The sequence below is a fragment of the Geotrypetes seraphini genome, chromosome 5 (genome assembly GCF_902459505.1).
Source record: "Geotrypetes seraphini chromosome 5, aGeoSer1.1, whole genome shotgun sequence".
NCBI classification, from domain to species: Eukaryota; Metazoa; Chordata; class Amphibia; order Gymnophiona; family Dermophiidae; genus Geotrypetes; species Geotrypetes seraphini.
In genome coordinates this window covers 138,562,055-138,580,122 of record NC_047088.1, presented here as the reverse complement: position 1 = coordinate 138,580,122, position 18,068 = coordinate 138,562,055, and the positions used below count along the sequence as shown (strand labels likewise).

Sequence of the window (18,068 nt, the reverse complement as noted above, 5' to 3'; positions counted from 1 at the left end):
AAATTAGCCTGCATGCCTCTTAGGAAAAGAGATTAAACTTCTGAAAGTAAAACCTGCTCGTTTCTTTGAGAAAGTCGAGCCCAGCTGGAGAGTGAGTGTACTGTGGGAAAAGCACAGACTGGCTCTTAGGCATGAATATGAATGTCTCCTCTGTAGCTCTGCATTGAAACGTTATTTTTGCCGTTGAGCTTTATTGCAAGCTACAGGACTGTATATGATTGGTTAGGCAAGCCCAGAGCTGATCATTGAGTTTAGTGAATGAAATGAAACTTTTGCCTTTTTGTTTGTATTATTTTCATGCTACCAGGGAAACCTGGATGGCACGAAGATCCTGCGGCCGGTGTTTTCTTTAAAATCCTTGGAAGTAAGCTTGGTTAGGCATTTGCCTTGGGTGGTCAACTTGAAAGGATACCCTAATTCTAAAGGGACCACGCCAGAAGCGAACAACGTGCCACTACCCAGCTGCTCAGGGCGTCCACAGAGAGCACGGGTGTGACAATCCCCAGCAAACTCCCAGCAAACTCTTTTTTATTTAAGACATAACACAGAGATAGTAGCTCCTGCCTTAGGGCTCCTTATACAAAGCTGTAATAGCAATTCTGCCACAGCAAATGCACTGAAGCCTGTAGAAATTGAATGGACTTTAGTGCATTTGCCATGGACGAATCGCTACTGTGGCTTTGTAAAAGGGGCTCTTACTGAGTGAACTCCATAGTCATCTAGACCAGTGTTTCTCAACTTCTTCAAGCTAAGTACCCCCTAAATCTCACAAATACCAACCAAGTACCCCAGTCCAAGCTCTGCCCCTGAACCCACCCCCATTATAATTGTAATGCAATTTCTTCCATTAATTTTTCATGTACACACAATATCTTATTAATTCATAATGGCAACCACAAAATAAAAAAAAAAAAAACACACAGAGAAAATGTTAATTATTTATATTTGTTTTATTTTTCAAACAGGTCAAGGCAGATGACTTTAAAATATGCAATGTCACCTCAGTAACAACTATAGAAAAATAGCCAAATATAGTGCAAAATATAGACAGCAGTTTATAAATTCACAAAACTGACACATTTTGATCACTATATTGAAAATAAAATCAATTTTCCTACCTTTGTTGTCTGGTGATTTAATTAATTTCTGGTTGGACTTCCTTCTGACTGTGCATCCAACATTTTTTTCTTTCTGCCTCCTGCATGCTTCCTCTCCTCCGGACCTCATTCCCTTCCCCAACCAACATCTCTCACTGTCCCTCCATGAGTTCAACTTTTCTTGCTGTCTCCTCCACCCCTATTGACAACATGTCTCCCTCTCTCTTCCTCCTCTGTTATGATCTTGCATCTCTCTGTTCTTCCTCAGGGTCTCACCCCCTCTGTCTTTTCCGTCTGCATCTCCCATAGTCCAGCATCTGCCTCCTTTGGTTCAGGCCTCTCTCTCTCTCTCTGTCTGTCTTTCTTCTGCTTACAACCACCATCCCCACCCCACCAGCATTTGTTCTCCTTTCTTCCATGTCTTTCTCTGCCTCTCTCTTCCCTCTATACACCCCCAAGTCCAACATCTGTCCCCTCTCTTCTGCCTCCCCTTTGTTTCAGGTTTCTCTCTCTCTGTCTCTCTTCCTTCTGCTAACATTTTGAGTCCTCCCACCTTTGTTCCAGGTCTTTCTGTCTCTCTCACTCTCTTTGTCTTCCTCCTCCCCAGGGTCTGGCATCTCTCTTTCCTTGGTTCAGGGTGTTTCCCCTCTCTACCTTGTCTTTTGGTTCAAGTCTGCTTTCCTGCCCCTCCTCAAGGTCCTTTTCTGTCTCTGTACATGTAAGGGTTCAATCTAATTCTCCTTCTCCTGCGTTTGTCTGTATTTTTCACTACATTAAGATATAGACATCTTCATGCAAGGCAGGTCATATATAAAAGGTAAGAATATTAAAAAAGAAAAAAGCAGAAGAAAAATTAAATCACCGTTGAGTACAACTGCTTAAGATGAACATACTGTATTTGGACCAGAATAAATCACCAGCAAACTAATCCTTAATCCTACAAGAGACTGGAGGAACAGCATCTATGACAGTAAAATATGTTGGATCCTGCCACCAGGCCAGAACTATAATCGGAACAGGAATAATAATTAATGTCAACAAAACCTGATGCCATCTTTGCCTTTATAAATTTATGTTCTTCTTACTATTACTGTATTATGAATTATTTATATCTGAACCACTAGCTCTTATCTTTATGCTCATATTCAGTGATTTCATTCATTTAAATTGCAACACTCAAATTACATGGATAATGTGGTGTTATTGCCAGTTAGTCTATTTTAAACCCTGGAAACATGTTGATAAAAACAAAACAAAAATGAAGTGATGATTTTATTTTATTGAACTTAATCCATAAAAGCAGCAACTTTGTCACCCTTTTAGTTAGTTGGCCCAAGATATATTTAAAGTAACTTAACCTCATGCGCTGCCTATAATAACCTAGGCCAGTCCCCCACTCTGCCCTTAACTCCACCTCCAAATCAATGCATACATTTCATGCATAGAATTTATTCATGGAACTAGCATGAATAAAATAAGATGACTTATAAGATCGGCAATGATGGTGATCGCAGAACTCCCAGTACATTAACACCTCACCGCTTTAGTGGCAAACCATGGTTAACTAGCAAGGTACAGCAAGTCCCCCCACCCCCAAGTCCAGCAATTGTTCTGCTTTCTTCCAGCACAACTGTACTTGTTCTCTACCTGAGCTGATGTAGCAAAGCACACACTACGGTATACAAGGGCCATAGACACAGACAGAAGTCATCACCTTATCTACTGGCAGGTGAGCGTAGCGAGTTCCACGTGCAGTGATCTGGCTGCCCGCAGAGGAGGCCATATGCATGCACTAGTGTATCAGGTGACCTCTGATGTTGCTGGCCCGTGCCTGTGTTGGGGTGAAACTTGCTGCATCAATCCGGGCAAAGAATAAGTGTGGCTGCACTGAATTATTGAAAGGAGGAGGAGGAGGTGGTACTTGGATGTCTTGGAGGATCCAACATTTCCACATCAATGCCGTACAGAACCTGAAGCAGGGCCCTTGGTTGTGTTACAAATGGTGTGGGGGAGAGATGCCCTGAGGGAGGGAAGCGTGTTATCATTTTAGTGCGCCCGCCTAAAAGACGGTAGGGAGAACACTGCTGTTGTATAATGGGGATGTCCCCCGTGCCCCTTTTATGAGTATGCTGTTCGTTTGCTTTTGGACGTAACTGCAGGGGGCTGTGTTCCTCAACTAAGCAAAAAATGTCTGGTATTCTACAGGACCCAGTTCACGGGTAGAGGTACAACACCTTTTGTATTCATTCCGTTGGAGACTAATAGAGAGAAGATTACCAAAACTAAGAACCTATATTCCATTACCTTTTGAGACAGACTTGTTTGCTAATTTGGTTTTGTTATACAGTATTTCAATATTATAGAATGCATACTCTTATAAGATGTGACTGACTGTTAATGGACATTTGCAAAGATGTTTATGACCATTATAACCCATGATTATGAAATATGAACATCTTACATCTGTTTTGTTGACATTACTGGCATTTTTGTTTGTTGTACATATGTTGATATTCTTAAAATGTTCGGATAGAAAATGTGTATTTCTGTTGATTAAGTGAATTATTTTGTCAGTTTCCTCCTAATTTTTTGGAAATCATTACTTACTAAGCCATCAATCTTCATTCTCATTTATCTGGATTTTCCGTTTTTGTCAAACCTCTCCCCCATCTCTTTTCCACCCCAGCACCTCAATATTAGCTATTGGCCAAGGACCAAGACTATGGCTTCTTATAGATACCATTAAGACACATTCATGTTAAATATATATGACTGAAATAATTCAGCAATATCACTCCAAAACAAAAGCACCACACAAGCCAAGAAAGTTAGCTTATTACTTAAGCGAAAGAAAAGCCTCAGACAAACGGAAAGGTGTACCCACACTCTTCCACCAAAGCATCATAGGCAAAAAACTTTTGCACAAGTTTAAAGTTAGCAGGTGGGAGCAAAAAATAGCCGAGAATGATTAATGATAAAACCCACTGAACACAAACAAGCCAGGCCGACGATCGTTTCATGGCTTTTAACCACTGCTTCAGGGCCTTAGCGCCAAATCCAGAGTATCCTATAACACAAAACACAAACCCAAAAGGGAAATGAAATTGCTCACCTGCTAAAAGTTGAAAAAGAGCAAAAGTTTTTTGCCTATGATGCTTTGGTGGAAGAGTGTGGGTACACCTCTCCATTTGTCTGAGGCTTTTCTTTCGCTTAAGTAATAAGCTAGCTTTCTTGGCTTATGTGGTGCTTTTGTTTTGGAGTGATATTTTTGAATTTTTGTATTATACTTCCCTCCATTCCTCCCTGTTTTTTTTGTTGAAATAATTCAGCTTCATAATTCTTTCATCCAAGTTTATTAAGAATTTGTTATACTACCTTATCATCATTTCAAGATGGTTGTACAGTAAAATCAAATGGAGAACAAAAAATTTAAGCCGAGGGAGGCTAGTCTAACAAATCAATAATCTTGCCAACATGACAGACAAAACAAAAATAAATGAACTGGTACAAAAGGGAGTAGGGAGAACTACAATATAATTAAAGAGGAGAGAGGGAAAATACAAAAGTAAGGGGAGACAACAAATCCGTCCAAGGGCATGGACTAAGTAAAGTTTAAAATGTCCTTACAAGGACAGTTAAACTTAGAAAGCATCTTTAAAAAGGAACGTTTTAAGGGAGGATTTGAATTTCTGTAGGGATGTTGGCTCTCTTAAAGAGTTTGGAACAAAATTCCAAAGGGAGGGAGCAACAACTGAAAAGATAGAATTTCTCCTGTTAATATGTCTTAGTGATGGAATTGCTAACAAGTTTTGATCAGATGTTCAGAGAATGCTTGGTGAAGAATATGGGATCAGAAGTCTGTTGATGAATTTTGTCTGGCCTGTTTTCCTTGTTTTAAACGTCAGCAATAATATTTTATAAGTAAGGTGGTGATCAATAGGGAGCCAATGAGGTCTGATTAGGAGAGGAGTGACGTAGTCAAATTTCTTAGCTTTGAAGATGATTTTAACGGCAGTGGTCTGGACTATCTGAAGACGTCTGATCTCTTTCTTGGTGATTCCATGAAATAAGGCATTATCCCAGGACAAGCAGGCAGCATATTCTTAACATATGGGTGACGTCACCGACGGAGCCCTGGTACGGACATTTTTTACTAGAAAGTTCTAGTTGGCCGCACCGCGCATGCGCAAGTGCCTTCCCGCCCGACGGAGGAGTGCGTGGTCCCCAGTTTCTTCGTTTCCGCGGAGCGAAGAAGACGCATGTGTTTTCAACAGCCGTTGAAAAACTAGTTTCTGCCTTCCCGCTCGCATACTTTTTCTTTTTCTTTGATTTTTTTCCCTTCGGATTCCTTTGCTTTTATTTTCAAAAAAAAAAAAAACCAAATGTCGAGTTTTCTTATTTTTTCGGCCCGGCTTGTTACCACCATACAGGCCTCCGGCTTCGATTTTGCGGAGGCCGTGTTTCCCTTCATGCCCCCTCAACCGGGCTTTAAGAAATGCCAGCGGTGTGCACGCCCGATCTCTCTCACCGACCCGCACAATTGGTGCCTGCAGTGCTTGGGTCCAGAGCATCGGGCTGACACCTGCACCCGCTGTGCTACTCTTAAAAAACGCACTTTGAAAAATAGGCAGATCCAGCAAAATATTCTTTTCGGCACCGGATCTGCCATGGAACCTGCCGCGACGTCGACGGCACCGACTACTTCGACGACGCCAGATCCTTCTTCGGGGCCGCTGGCCCCAGGTAAGCCGGCTAAGAAGCCTTCCACTTCCCTTGAGCGCCCTCCTGCCATGGTTGCGACGCCGGTCCTTCCGACTCCGCACCGACCCCGCAAACGCTCCGCTCCGATATCGGTGAGTGCCTCGTCATCGGCCTCCTCATCGCCGGAGCGTAGAGCGGCACCTATGGTACCGAAGAAGAAAAAAGCGGTACCGGTGCCTCCCCTGGACGACCGCATCGCGGCCATACTCCAGACCCAATTACAGGAGCAGCTGCAGCAACAACTCCAACAACTGTTGCCGGCGCTGCTGGCCCCACACCTTCCGATGCAGGACCGGTCCGAGCCTCGCACGATCCCATCGGTGTCGACCCCCTCGGTACCGCTTAACACTTCCATGCCGGTGCTCTCGGCTGAACCACACCGTTCCCAACCTGCGGTGCAGGCCTGTTCTGATACCGACCCTTCTCGGTACCAGGAACGGCACCGGTCTTCCTCTCCCGGTACCGCCTCGGTACGCTCCGGCAAGTCTCTCTCCAAGACCAGCCATGCCGGGCCCTCCACACCGATGGCCCGCCGTGCGCACCCCGACATCAGGGACCCTGACTTATGGGAAGAATCCCCGCACGGTACCGAGGAAGACGCTTCCTCGACAGACGAGGAACCCTCGACGATTGATACCGGTTCAAAACCTGAACAGTCCTCTTTTACCAAGTTCCTCAGGGAGATGTCGGCTGCTCTTTCCATTCCATTAGAGTCCGACTCTAAAAAGTCCCAGGCTTTTCTCGATGCCCTAGACTTTGAGCAACCTCCCAAGGAATTCCTTAAGTTACCCGTCCATGACATCCTACGGGAAACTTTTTACAAAAATTGGGAGAACCCCCTCACTGTTCCCGGGGCCCCTCGCAAACTGGATAGCTTGTACTGGGTCATTCCGATCCCGGGGTTTGACAAGCCTCAATTGCCCCATGAATCTCTCCTGGTGGAGTCCACCTTAAAGAAATCTCAGGGCTCCAGTGTCTATGCCTCCACCCCTCCTGGCAGAGAGGGGAAAACTATGGATAAATTTGGCAAGCGCCTTTTCCAGAATGCAATGTTGGCCAACAGAACATAAGAACATAAGAAATGCCTCTGCTGGGTCAGACCCTAGGTCCATCGTGCCCAGCAGTCCGCTCACGCGGTGGCCCAGCAGGTTCAGGACCTGTGCAGTAATCTATCTATACCCCTCTATCCTCTTTTCCAGTAGGAATTTGTCTAATCCTTTCTTGAACCCCAGTACCGTACTCTGCCCAATCACGTCCTCTGGAAGCGCATTCCAGGTGTCCACCACACGTTGGGTAAAAAAGAACTTCCTAGTATTTGTTTTGAATCTGTCTCCTATCAACTTTTCCGAGTGCCCTCTTGTTCTTTTATTATTCGAAAGTTTGAAGAATCTGTCCCTCTCTACTCTCTCTATGCCCTTCATGATCTTATAAGTCTCTATCATATCCCCTCTAAGTCTCCTCTTCTCCAGGGAAAAGAGACCCAGCTTCTCCAATCTCTCAGCATATGACAGGTTTTCCATCCCTTTTATCAGACGCGTCGCTCTCCTCTGAACCCTCTCGACTAACGCCATATCCTTCTTAAGGTACGGCGACCAATATTGGACGCAGTACTCCAAATGCGGGCGCACCATTGCCCGATACAACGGCAGGATAACCTCTTTCGTTCTGGCTGTAATACCCTTTTTCATTATACCAAGCATTCTATTCGCTCTCTTAGCGGCTGCTGCACACTGTGCCGTCGGCTTCATTGTCATGTCCACCAATACCCCCAAGTCCCTTTCCTGGGTACTCTTATTCAATAATATCCCTCCCATTGTATAGTTGTACCTCGAGTTTCTGCTCCCCACATGTAATACCTTACATTTCTCAACGTTGAACTTCATCTGCCATCTCGTCGCCCAATCTTCTAGTTTGTTCAAGTCCCTTTGCAATTCTTCACATTCCTCTGTAGTCCGAGCTCCATTAAATAGTTTAGTGTCGTCCGCAAATTTTATTATCTCGCACTTCGTCCCTGTTTCTAGATCATTTATGAAGATATTAAATAGTAGCGGCCCGAGCACCGCAAATAATTACACCTTTCACTTCTCCTTCTATATGAAGCATCTGGTGCAACAACTCTCCTCCTTACAAAAATACATTCCTGAACGTAAGGTCCCTCTTTTCCAACAGCAAATTTCCAGTCTGCTCCAACTTCGGAAATTCATGGTACGCTCCATTTATGACTCATTTGAGCTGACCTCTAGAGCATCTGCCGTGGCTGTTGCCATGCGACGTCTGGCCTGGCTGAGAGTTTCTGACCTCGACATTAACCACCAAGACCGCCTGGCTAACGCACTTGTCTTGGTGACGAACTCTTCGGGGAGTCCCTGGATTCAACCACCCAGAAACTCTCAGCGCACGAGACTAGGTGGGACACTCTGGTCAAACCTAAAAAGAAGACCCCGCCTGCTCGCCCCTACAGACAGCAGTCCTCCTACCAACGCAGGTTCTCGGCCAGACCTCTCAACCCGCCTCAGCAGCAGCCTCGCCGTCCTCGTCACCAGCATCAACCTCAGGCTCGTTCCCAGTCTCATCAGCCTGCCAAGCCTCTCCCTCCATCAAAACCATCTCAACCCTTTTGACTCCTTTCTCCAAGGCATAGCCGGTCTCCCACCATCATTGCCTCTTCCTCAGCCTATCGGAGGACACCTCCAACTCTTCCTCAGCCGTTGGGAGGTCATCACATCAGGCCAATGGGTCCTCAACATCATTCGCCACGGCTACTCTCTCAACTTCCAGACTCTTCCACCAGACAAAACTCCCATAGAGTCTGCTTCCCACTCCTCCCAATCCCCCCTCCTCCTGCAGGAGGTCCACTCCCTCCTTCTCAACGCCATCGAAGAGGTAGCATCAGACCAAAGGGGCCAGGGATTCTACTCCCGCTACTTCCTGGTTCCCAAGAAGACAGGAGACCTCCGTCCCATCCTCGATCTCAGGGACCTCAACAAGTGTCTGGTCAAGGAGAAGTTCAGAATGCTCTCCCTTGCCACACTTTACCCTCTTCTTTCTCAACACGACTGGCTATGTTCCCTGGACCTCAAAGAGGCCTACACTCGCATCCCAATCAATCTGACTTCACGGCGCTACCTCCGATTTCAGGTACAGCACCGTCACTATCAGTACAAAGTGCTACCCTTTGGCCTCGCATCATCGCCCAGGGTATTCACCAAGTGCCTTATTGTGGTGGTCAGGTCTCACAACCTCCAGGTGTTCCCCTACTTGGACGATTGGTTGGTGAAAGCACCTACGTCTCCACTTGTGCTACAAGCCACTCAACACACCATCTCTTTCCTCCATCTCCTGGGGTTCGAGATCAACTACCCCAAGTCGCACCTACTTCCCACACAGCGACTTCAGTTCATTGGAGCAGTTCTCGACACCACTCTGATGAGGGCGTTTCTCCCCTCCGACCGACAACCGACCCTGCTCCACCTCTGTTGTCAGGTGCTCCTTCATCACTCCATCCCAGCTCGGCAGATGATGGTCCTCCTAAGCCACATGGCCTCGACGGTCCATGTGCTTCCTCTGGCGCGACTCCACCTCAGGACACCTCAATGGGCTCTTGCCACCCAATGGTCACAGACCATGGATCCTCTTTCTCATCCCATCTCTGTGACATCTCTTCAGCAATCTCTTCAATGGTGGTTGAACTCATCCAATCTTTCCAGGGGTCTACTCTTTCATCTACCCCCTCACTCCATGATCATAACCACAGATGCCTCCCCCTATGCGTGGGGAGCTCACCTGGGAGATCTTCGCACCCAAGGACTCTGGACCCCTCAGGAGCGTCAACATCACATCAATTTCCTGGAACTCAGGGCCATGTTCTATGCTCTCAGGGCCTTCAAGCACCTCCTCTACCCACAGGTTCTTCTCCTGTGCACAGACAACCAAGTCGCCATGTACTACATAAACAAACAAGGCGGCACCGGATCTCCCCTCCTTTGTCAGGAGGCCATCCGCATCTGGACCTGGGCCACGGCCCGCAGTCTCTTCCTCAAGGCTGTCTACATCCAGGGCGAACAGAACTCCCTGGCCGACAATCTCAGCCGCATCCTTCAACCTCACGAGTGGACTCTAGATCCTCCCTCACTCCGCTCCATCTTTGCTCGCTGGGGCACTCCTCAGGTGGACCTCTTTGCAGCTCCTCACAACCATCAGCTGCCCCAGTTCTGTTCCAGACTCTTCTCTCCTCATCGTCTGGCCCCGGATGCATTCCTACTCGACTGGACGGATCGGTTCCTCTATGCCTTTCCTTCACTGCCTCTGATGTTGCGGACGTTATTCAAACTCCGCAGGGACAGAGCCACCATGATTCTCATCGCCCCTCGGTGGCCTCGCCAACACTGGTTCTCCCTCCTGCTCCAGCTAAGCTCCAGAGAACCCATCCCTCTGCCTGTGTTTCCTACTCTACTTACGCAGCAGCATCAGTCTCTACTACATCCCAATCTGTCCTCGCTCCACCTGACAGCTTGATTTCTCTCGGGCTGACCTCTCCAGAGAATCTGTCTCAGCCTGTCCGTCGTATTTTGGATGCCTCCAGGAAACCGGCCACCCTCCAATGTTACCATCAGAAGTGGACCCGTTTCTCCTCTTGGTGTCTACTACATCATCACGATCCCACCTAATTGGCGGTGGAAACTGTACTGGACTATTTGCTCTCTCTGTCCGACGCTGGCCTCAAGTCTACCTCAATCAGAGTCCACCTCAGTGCCATCACTGCGTTTCATGAGCCTATCCTCGGAAAACCTCTCACGGCTCATCCCCTGGTTTCCCGGTTCATGAGAGGTCTTTTCAATGTCAAACCACCTCTGAAGCCTCCTCCAATCGTCTGGGACCTGAATGTGGTTTTATCAGCCCTCATGAAACCCCCCCATTTGAGCCTCTTGCCACAACTCCGCTCAAATTTCTTACATGGAAGGTGCTTTTCCTCATTGCCATCACCTCTGCCAGGAGGGTTAGTGAACTGCATGCACTGGTTGCCGACCCACCTTTCACTGTTTTTCACCATGACAAGGTGGTTCTGCGTACCCATCCTAAATTCCTTCCCAAGGTGGTCTCGGAATTTCACCTCAATCAGTCCATTGTGTTGCCTGTCTTTTTCCCTAAGCCCCATTCTCATCCTGAGGAACAGGCATTGCACACGCTGGACTGTAAGTGTGCCCTTGCTTACTACCTTGACCGTACCAGTGCTCACCGCTCGTCTCCTCAGCTCTTTTTGTCCTTCGACCCTAACCGTCTGGGTCGTCCTGTCTTTAAACGGACGCTTTCCAACTGGCTTGCTGCCTGCATTGCGTTCTGTTATGCTCGGGCCGGTCTCTCACTGGAAGGTGCTGTCACGGCCCACAGGGTCAGAGCTATGGCTGCTTCTGTGGCTTTCCTCCGTTCCACGCCCATCGAGGAAATCTGCAAGGCTGCCACTTGGTCCTCAGTTCACACGTTCACTACTCACTACTGTCTGGATACCTTCTCCAGATGGGATGGGCACTTCGGCCAATCTGTGTTGCACAATTTATTTTCCTAATGGCCAACCATCCCCCCCTCCCTCTCTGTTAGCTTGGAGGTCACCCATACGTTAAGAATATGCTGCCTGCTTGTCCTGGGATAAAGCACAGTTACTTACCGTAACAGGTGTTATCCAGGGACAGCAGGCAGATATTCTTACGTCCCACCCTCCTCCCCGGGTTGGCTTCTTAGCTGGCTTATCTTAACTGGGGACCACGCACTCCTCCGTCGGGCGGGAAGGCACTCGCGCATGCGCGGTGCGGCCAACTAGAACTTTCTAGTAAAAAATGTCCGTACCGGGGCTCCGTCGGTGACGTCACCCATACGTTAAGAATATCTGCCTGCTGTCCCTGGATAACACCTGTTACGGTAAATAACTGTGCTTTACCGTAGTCCAGACAAGAAATGACTAAAAAATGAATGAAAATATTAAGAGCAGAATGGTTGAGAAGTTTGGCTAGTGAACAGATCATGTAAAGGCGATAAAAGCATTTACGAACAACAGTACTTATGTGATCATGAAACGTGAGATTGGGTTATAACTTTTTCTTTATTATAGTAATGGTTTTTCAAGACCAAAAAGGGAGACTTTATCAAAATAGGTTAGTGTTATTATTGGTTCATTTTTGTAACAATAATGGACAAACTTTTAATTTAGAGTTAGAATTTGTTTAGCTCTTTACATGCTTAGAGTTCCTGAATTTGTCTGTAGCTTATTCACTATGTGCATATATCTCTTTTAGAGAATGTCATCGGCATTCCCTTCTGGCAGCTGATACACATATTGCAATCATGCAGGGATCTCCAGTACCGAAATGAAGTTCTCTTCTCAACGATAGCAGATTATGTGACTTCCACCATGTACATGTGGCAAACTAAGCAAGTAAGAGCATAATAACCTCTGTCATTTTTACAATGTGCACTGCTGATTGATTTACATTGTGGTATACAGGTTTAGTTTAACAGGTTCTCTTATTTTATACTCGCTATAAAAGAGAATTTCAATAATAAAAGGTGATATACAATATCTCAACTTTCATTAATCACCTTAAAATACCATACTGTATGAATAATCACTTCAAAACTTTAAATGTGCTTGATAGTGAACGCTCAGACCCACAACTATAACCCAGTGAAAATTGCGTAAAAGCGAACCGTGGGACTCCCCTCATACCTTCATGTCCTTTGTACTTGATTCATTTTGGCGTCACCCCCTTCCCTAAGCTCTGGCTTCTCTCTCTTCTCCTTTCCTTCATTCCTTCCCACTCCACCCCATGGTCTGGCATCTCTATCTCCTTCCATTCTCTCTCCCCATGCCCTGGCATCTCCCTCCTATCTCTCCCTCTGGCACCTCCTCTCCTTTCTTTCCCTCTGGTCTGGCATTTTGTCCCCTTTAGTTTCCCTTCCTTCCCCCTATGCCCTGGCATCTCTCTCCTCTCGTCTCCCCCTCCCACTCCATTATCTAGCATCTCTACTCCTTCCTTTCTCTCCTTCCTTCCACCTGGTCTGGCATCTGCCTCCCCCCTCCCCTCTGGCATCTCCCCCCCCCATGGTCTGGTAGCTCCTTTCCTTTCCTCCCATGGTTTTGGCATCTCTTTCTGCTCCCTCCCTGGTGTTCCTTCTCCCCTCTCTCTCTTCCCCATTTCCCTTCAGCGTCCTCAGCCCACTCTCTCTCCACTTTCCTTCAGCGCAAGCACATAAAAACAAGCAAGTAATTTTATATCATTTTCATTCTATTCATTCATAGAAATTAAAGTCTAAATAATGCCTGTCACATAACAAAACATGATTTTACAAAAATAATTTCCTGCAGTCAAGCCTGCAAGGATTACTAGATGTCGTTCAGCAGCTCCTCTCCCTCCCCCTTACCTTAGTGGCCAAGTCAAAATAATCTATCAACAATAAAATTTGAAAAACACAAAGCACACTGTACGCAGAGAAAATGTTAATTATCATTTATATGCCGCGGGTTTTCAAAGAGGTCAAGGCAGATGACTTTATGCAATGTTACCTCAGTAACAACTATACAAAAATAGACAAATATATCCCCTCCCTTTTACTAAACCGCGATAGCGTTTTTTAGCGCAGGGAGCTGTGCTGAATACCCCATGCTGCTCTCGACGCTCATAGGCTCCCTGTGCTAAAAACCGCTATTGTGGTTTAGTAAAAGGGGGCCATAGTGCTAAATATAGACAGCATATATAAATTCTCAAAATGGACACATTTTGATCACTAAATTGAAAATAATGATTTTTCCTTCCTTTGTTTGGTAATTTCATCAGTCTTTGGTTTGCACTTTATTCTTCTGACTGTGCATCCAATATTTCTTCCCTTCTTTCAGCCTCCTGTATGCTTCTCCTCCAGGCCTCATTCCCTCCCCCAACTTTTTTTTTGTTTCACTCTGCCTCCTTATTTCTTTCTCTCTCCATGCCCCCTTTCTTTCTCTATGTCTGTCTTTCTCTCTCTCCGTGCCCCATTTCTTTCTTTGTTTCACCCTGCCCCCTTTCTTTCTTTCTGGCTCCCTGTCCCCCCCCCATGCCACTGCCATTGGGAAACATGCTGCCACCGCCGCCAGGGAATAGGATTCCACTGCCGCCATCGGAAACAGACTGGCGCCAAGTTCTCCCTGCTTCTCTTCCCCGCGAGGCCAACCAACTGTCGCCACCCGACGTCAATTCTAACGTCGGAGAGGACGTTCCGGGCCAGCCAGGTAGAGATTGGCTGGCCCGGAACGTCCTCTCCGATGTCAGAATTGACGTCGGGTGGCGAGAGTTGGTCAGCCCCGCGGGGAAGAGAAGCAGGGAGATCCGGCCTGTTCCCCGATGGTGGCAGTGGCTTGGGGTAGGGCAGTGAGAAGGGAAACAGGTTGGGCACCCCTGCTATAGATGAGCTGTGAGCCGCACTCAAGTGGCTAAAGAGCCACATGCGGCTAGTGAGCCCGACCACTGCCCTAGGGAGAACACTGGAAGGTGGCCAGCTGTGCACCCCCTTGGGGCTTGCACCCGGGGCGGACTGCACCCCCTTGGTATGCCACTGCCATTATGTATTGTTAATAAGATTATATTGTGTGTATATGAAGAATGAATGGAAGAAATGGCATTACAATTAGTACTATTATTATGGGGCAGGGTCTGAGGCGGAGCTTAGGCAGAACCTGGGTGGGGTCTAGGGCAGAGCTCCCCCCCAAAAAAACAAAAAAGTGTTCTGCTACCTTTGTTTTTCATGAAGATTCATTGTGGATATCCTGAAAACCTGACCAAGTTTAGGAACTACTACCTGAAGGAATTAGTCTTTTTTTAGACTGGGACTGTGCCTTGGTGGGCAAGGCTGTTTTAAGAACTTCCCTGTCTCTCTTTGTTCTCCCTTTCTTCTCCGCCCCCCTCTCCTATGCTAAAAATTTGGGGTTGGAGCCTGCACCATGAAAATTAAGTGCATAGGGGGAATATTGTGTCTTCTGTTCCTAATATATAGAAAGACTGTGGAAAGAAAATATGATGTATGCTTTAAGTATGGGTACTTGATTTGAGACACCATTAAGGGAGTATCTGCTTTTGAGTGGGCTGGCTCCCATTAGTGAATTCTCTCAAATAATTATATATTATGTGCTGTTTTATTGTAAAGTAATATTTTTTACGAGTTGTTCTCCTGCCAGTTTTTGGTTTAGCTAATATAAGTGTCTCAATTTGTGGGCCCCTTCAGCTGTTGCCCCTCAAGTGCTTCTAAGGAGTAGAAAGTGATCATGAGCATGTGTGAGGCCAGGACTACTGTGGCAGCCTGGAACTCCAAAAGTTCCAGTTGCTGTTCCCTAAAGAGGGCTCTGTTCAGAATAATGGTGGAAACAGGCTTATAACATGTTCACAATCTTTACAATCCTATTGTTTTTGGGTGGTGTCTTTTAAAGTACTCCTACAAATTGTTGAATTGCTCTAGAAGTCTTTTCTTATTTCAGTACATTTTATAGTCTGACCAAATAATAGAACTTCATACTTCCTTATAAATATTTTGTGTCTGCCTCCTCCCTAGGGCATGCGTGGTTGTTATGGCAATTCCTTAAGATAGCACATACTTGTAGGAATGAGATGAAATTTTCCTTTGCTTTGCTTTTCTCATTTGAAGGTTCTCCTGTTTCTGTCTGTCTTTGAGAATCTTGGCTTTCGACCTGTTGTTTTGCTGGACACATTCGCTGAGCAAGCTATGCAGAATCCTGAATCCTTGAACTTGAAAGATATTATTATTACTCTCAGAGTATATTCTCTGCTCAATCATCTCCCTAAAGGCCAGCATCAATGGTAGGAATTTGCCTTAAAGTGGTTTACCTCTTGATATGTGTACCATAGCTGTCTAAGTCAGGAGATTGATTTTTGTTCCTTGGTCTTGTCTTTTGTGTTTCTATGCCAGTTTGAACTGGCAATTTTTTTTAGTACAGTTAACACTGCAAAACAGAGATGTGAAACAGCCTGCAGATCATTTCCATAAGTTTGTTGTGATCTTATCAGATAGTTTTAATCAGTGGCGTACCGGGGGGAGGGGATGTTCCACCTCGGGTGCAAGCGCTAAGGGGGTGCCCAACTGGTATACCAGGACCTCCCACCTATATTGCCACTGCTGCTTTCCCAAACCAGCAGCAGTGACAATAAACTTAAATACAGCCATCATGGGTCCTTTGTGCACCACCCCGTGACTTTCTTGTTCTGTAGCAGAGCCAGCAGCCGTGGGAAGGTGCACGAAAGTCCTGCAATGACTGCATTTAAGTTTACTGCCATTGCTGCTGGTTTGGGAAAGCAGCAGTGGGGAGGTGAGGGAGCAGGATACTGGATGGAATTGCGGTGGAGGGAGAGAGAAGGGAGCAGAATACTGAATGGAAGTGGGATGGAGGGAGAGAGAAAGAAGAGGGCAAATGCTTATGGAAATGAAGTAGAGGGAGAGAAGGGAGCAGGATACTGAATGGAATTGGGATGGAGGGAGAGAGGGGGCAGATTCTGATGGAAGTGGATGCATACATTGGATGTTAGTGGGGAGGGGAGAGAGAGAGGGAGCATATGCTATATGAAAGTAGGGAGGGGAGAGGGGAGCAGATGCTGGACGGAAGTGGGGAGGAGAGAGGGGGAGCAGACGCTGGAAGGAAGTGAGGAGAGGGAAGATGCTGGATGGAAGGGAGTAGAGAAAGAGGACACATGTTGGATGGGGGAAGAGGACAGAGTTAATGAGATGCTGGAGGAGGTGAGGGAAAGAGGTGGCAAGGGTAATTAGATACAATGAAAAGAGGGAAATTGAGGACTGAATAGTAAGAAAAATTTAATCTAGACAAAGGCAGAAAATAAATTGAGAAGGAAGACCAGGGAAGAAAAGAAAATGGAAAGGAGAGAGAGATGCCAGACCACCTGGGGGGAGGATGGAAAGAGACGAGAGGAGAGAGATGCCAAAGCAGGGGAGGGGGAAGGAGACAGAGATACCAGATCTAGGAGGAAGAAAGGAGAGGAGACAGATACTAAAAAACACAGGGGGAGGGATCGAGAAATGGAAGCGAAGGACACAGATGCCAGACCATGGGAGGAGGAGAGGGAAGGAAAGATGGACGCCAGACCAATGGGGCAGAGGGAGAGATAGAAGGGGGAGGCAGACAGTTTCTGAAAGGGGCATAGAAAGATGGCAGATGCCATATAGAAGAGGGACAGAAAGAGGGCAGATAGTGGATTGAAGGAAGAGATCTTGTCTGGTTTGTCTGTCTTTACTAGATTGTAAGCTCTTTTGATCAGGGACTGTCTCTTCTATGTTTTGATGCACAGTGCTGCGTATGTCTAGTGGTGCTATAGAAATGAAAGTAGTAGTAGTAAGTTGAGGAAAACAGAAACAAGAGATGACAAAGATAAAAGAAATAGAAACATTTTTTCTATTTATTTCTTTTTTCAAGTTTATTAAAATTTTTGATTAATCGCTTAATCTTGCTTCAAAGCGATGTACATACATAAGAGAAAATATTTAAATTACAATTTTAAAATAAAATTACAATTTTAAAGATAAAAACAAAAAACATTAATTAATATATATTTAACCATTAAAATAAATAGAACTATATACGAACTAACAAACATGAATACAGAGGAAAAGGGGAAATGAACTACAATTTATAATAGAAAAGAAGGTAGGGAAAAACATAAGGATGGGAGTTTAAAAGCATTGTCGAATAACAGCATTATTGAATTCTAGAAAAAAACTTGTTAATCAAAAGCATCTTTAAAAAGGAATGTTTTTAAGTTAGTCTTGAATTTATCGATATCCTGTTCTTTCCTTAAGTAGATTGGCAGGGAATTCCAAATTTGTGGAGCAGTGACAGAATAAACAGTGCTTTAGAATAAAGTAATATTGTAGCTGTGTTGATAAACATTTATAAATAGCAAAAGGAAATAAGGTGATTCTTTTATTGGACTCATTTTAATACATTTTTAATAACTTTCTCTGAGACCAAAACCCTCTTCCTCAGGTCAGGACAGGATACCGTAACAGCAGTATACTGAGCTGAGGGAGGAGGTTTTGGCCTCTGAAAGCTAACTGAAAAATGTATTAGTCCAGTAAAATGGTATCATCTTTTCTTTTTTCTTTTTTTTTTCTTTGTTAATTTGGAAATTGATGATTGTTGTTTCTCAGTTTATTTTCAAATTTATACCT

General features: G+C 45.6%; 1 protein-coding gene across 3 annotated transcripts in view; it reads left to right on the top strand.

Moving 5' to 3' along the window:
- The window catches only part of FASTKD2 (FAST kinase domains 2), a 226,557-nt gene that overhangs the window by 102,461 nt on the left and 106,028 nt on the right, over positions 1–18,068 (top strand). For all 3 annotated transcript variants that reach the window (XM_033946230.1, XM_033946231.1, XM_033946229.1), the window contains 2 exons: positions 12,146–12,285; positions 15,519–15,691. In XM_033946230.1, coding sequence (XP_033802121.1) covers positions 12,146–12,285; positions 15,519–15,691 — 313 coding nt within the window. The remainder of the gene's footprint in view (positions 1–12,145; positions 12,286–15,518; positions 15,692–18,068) is intronic.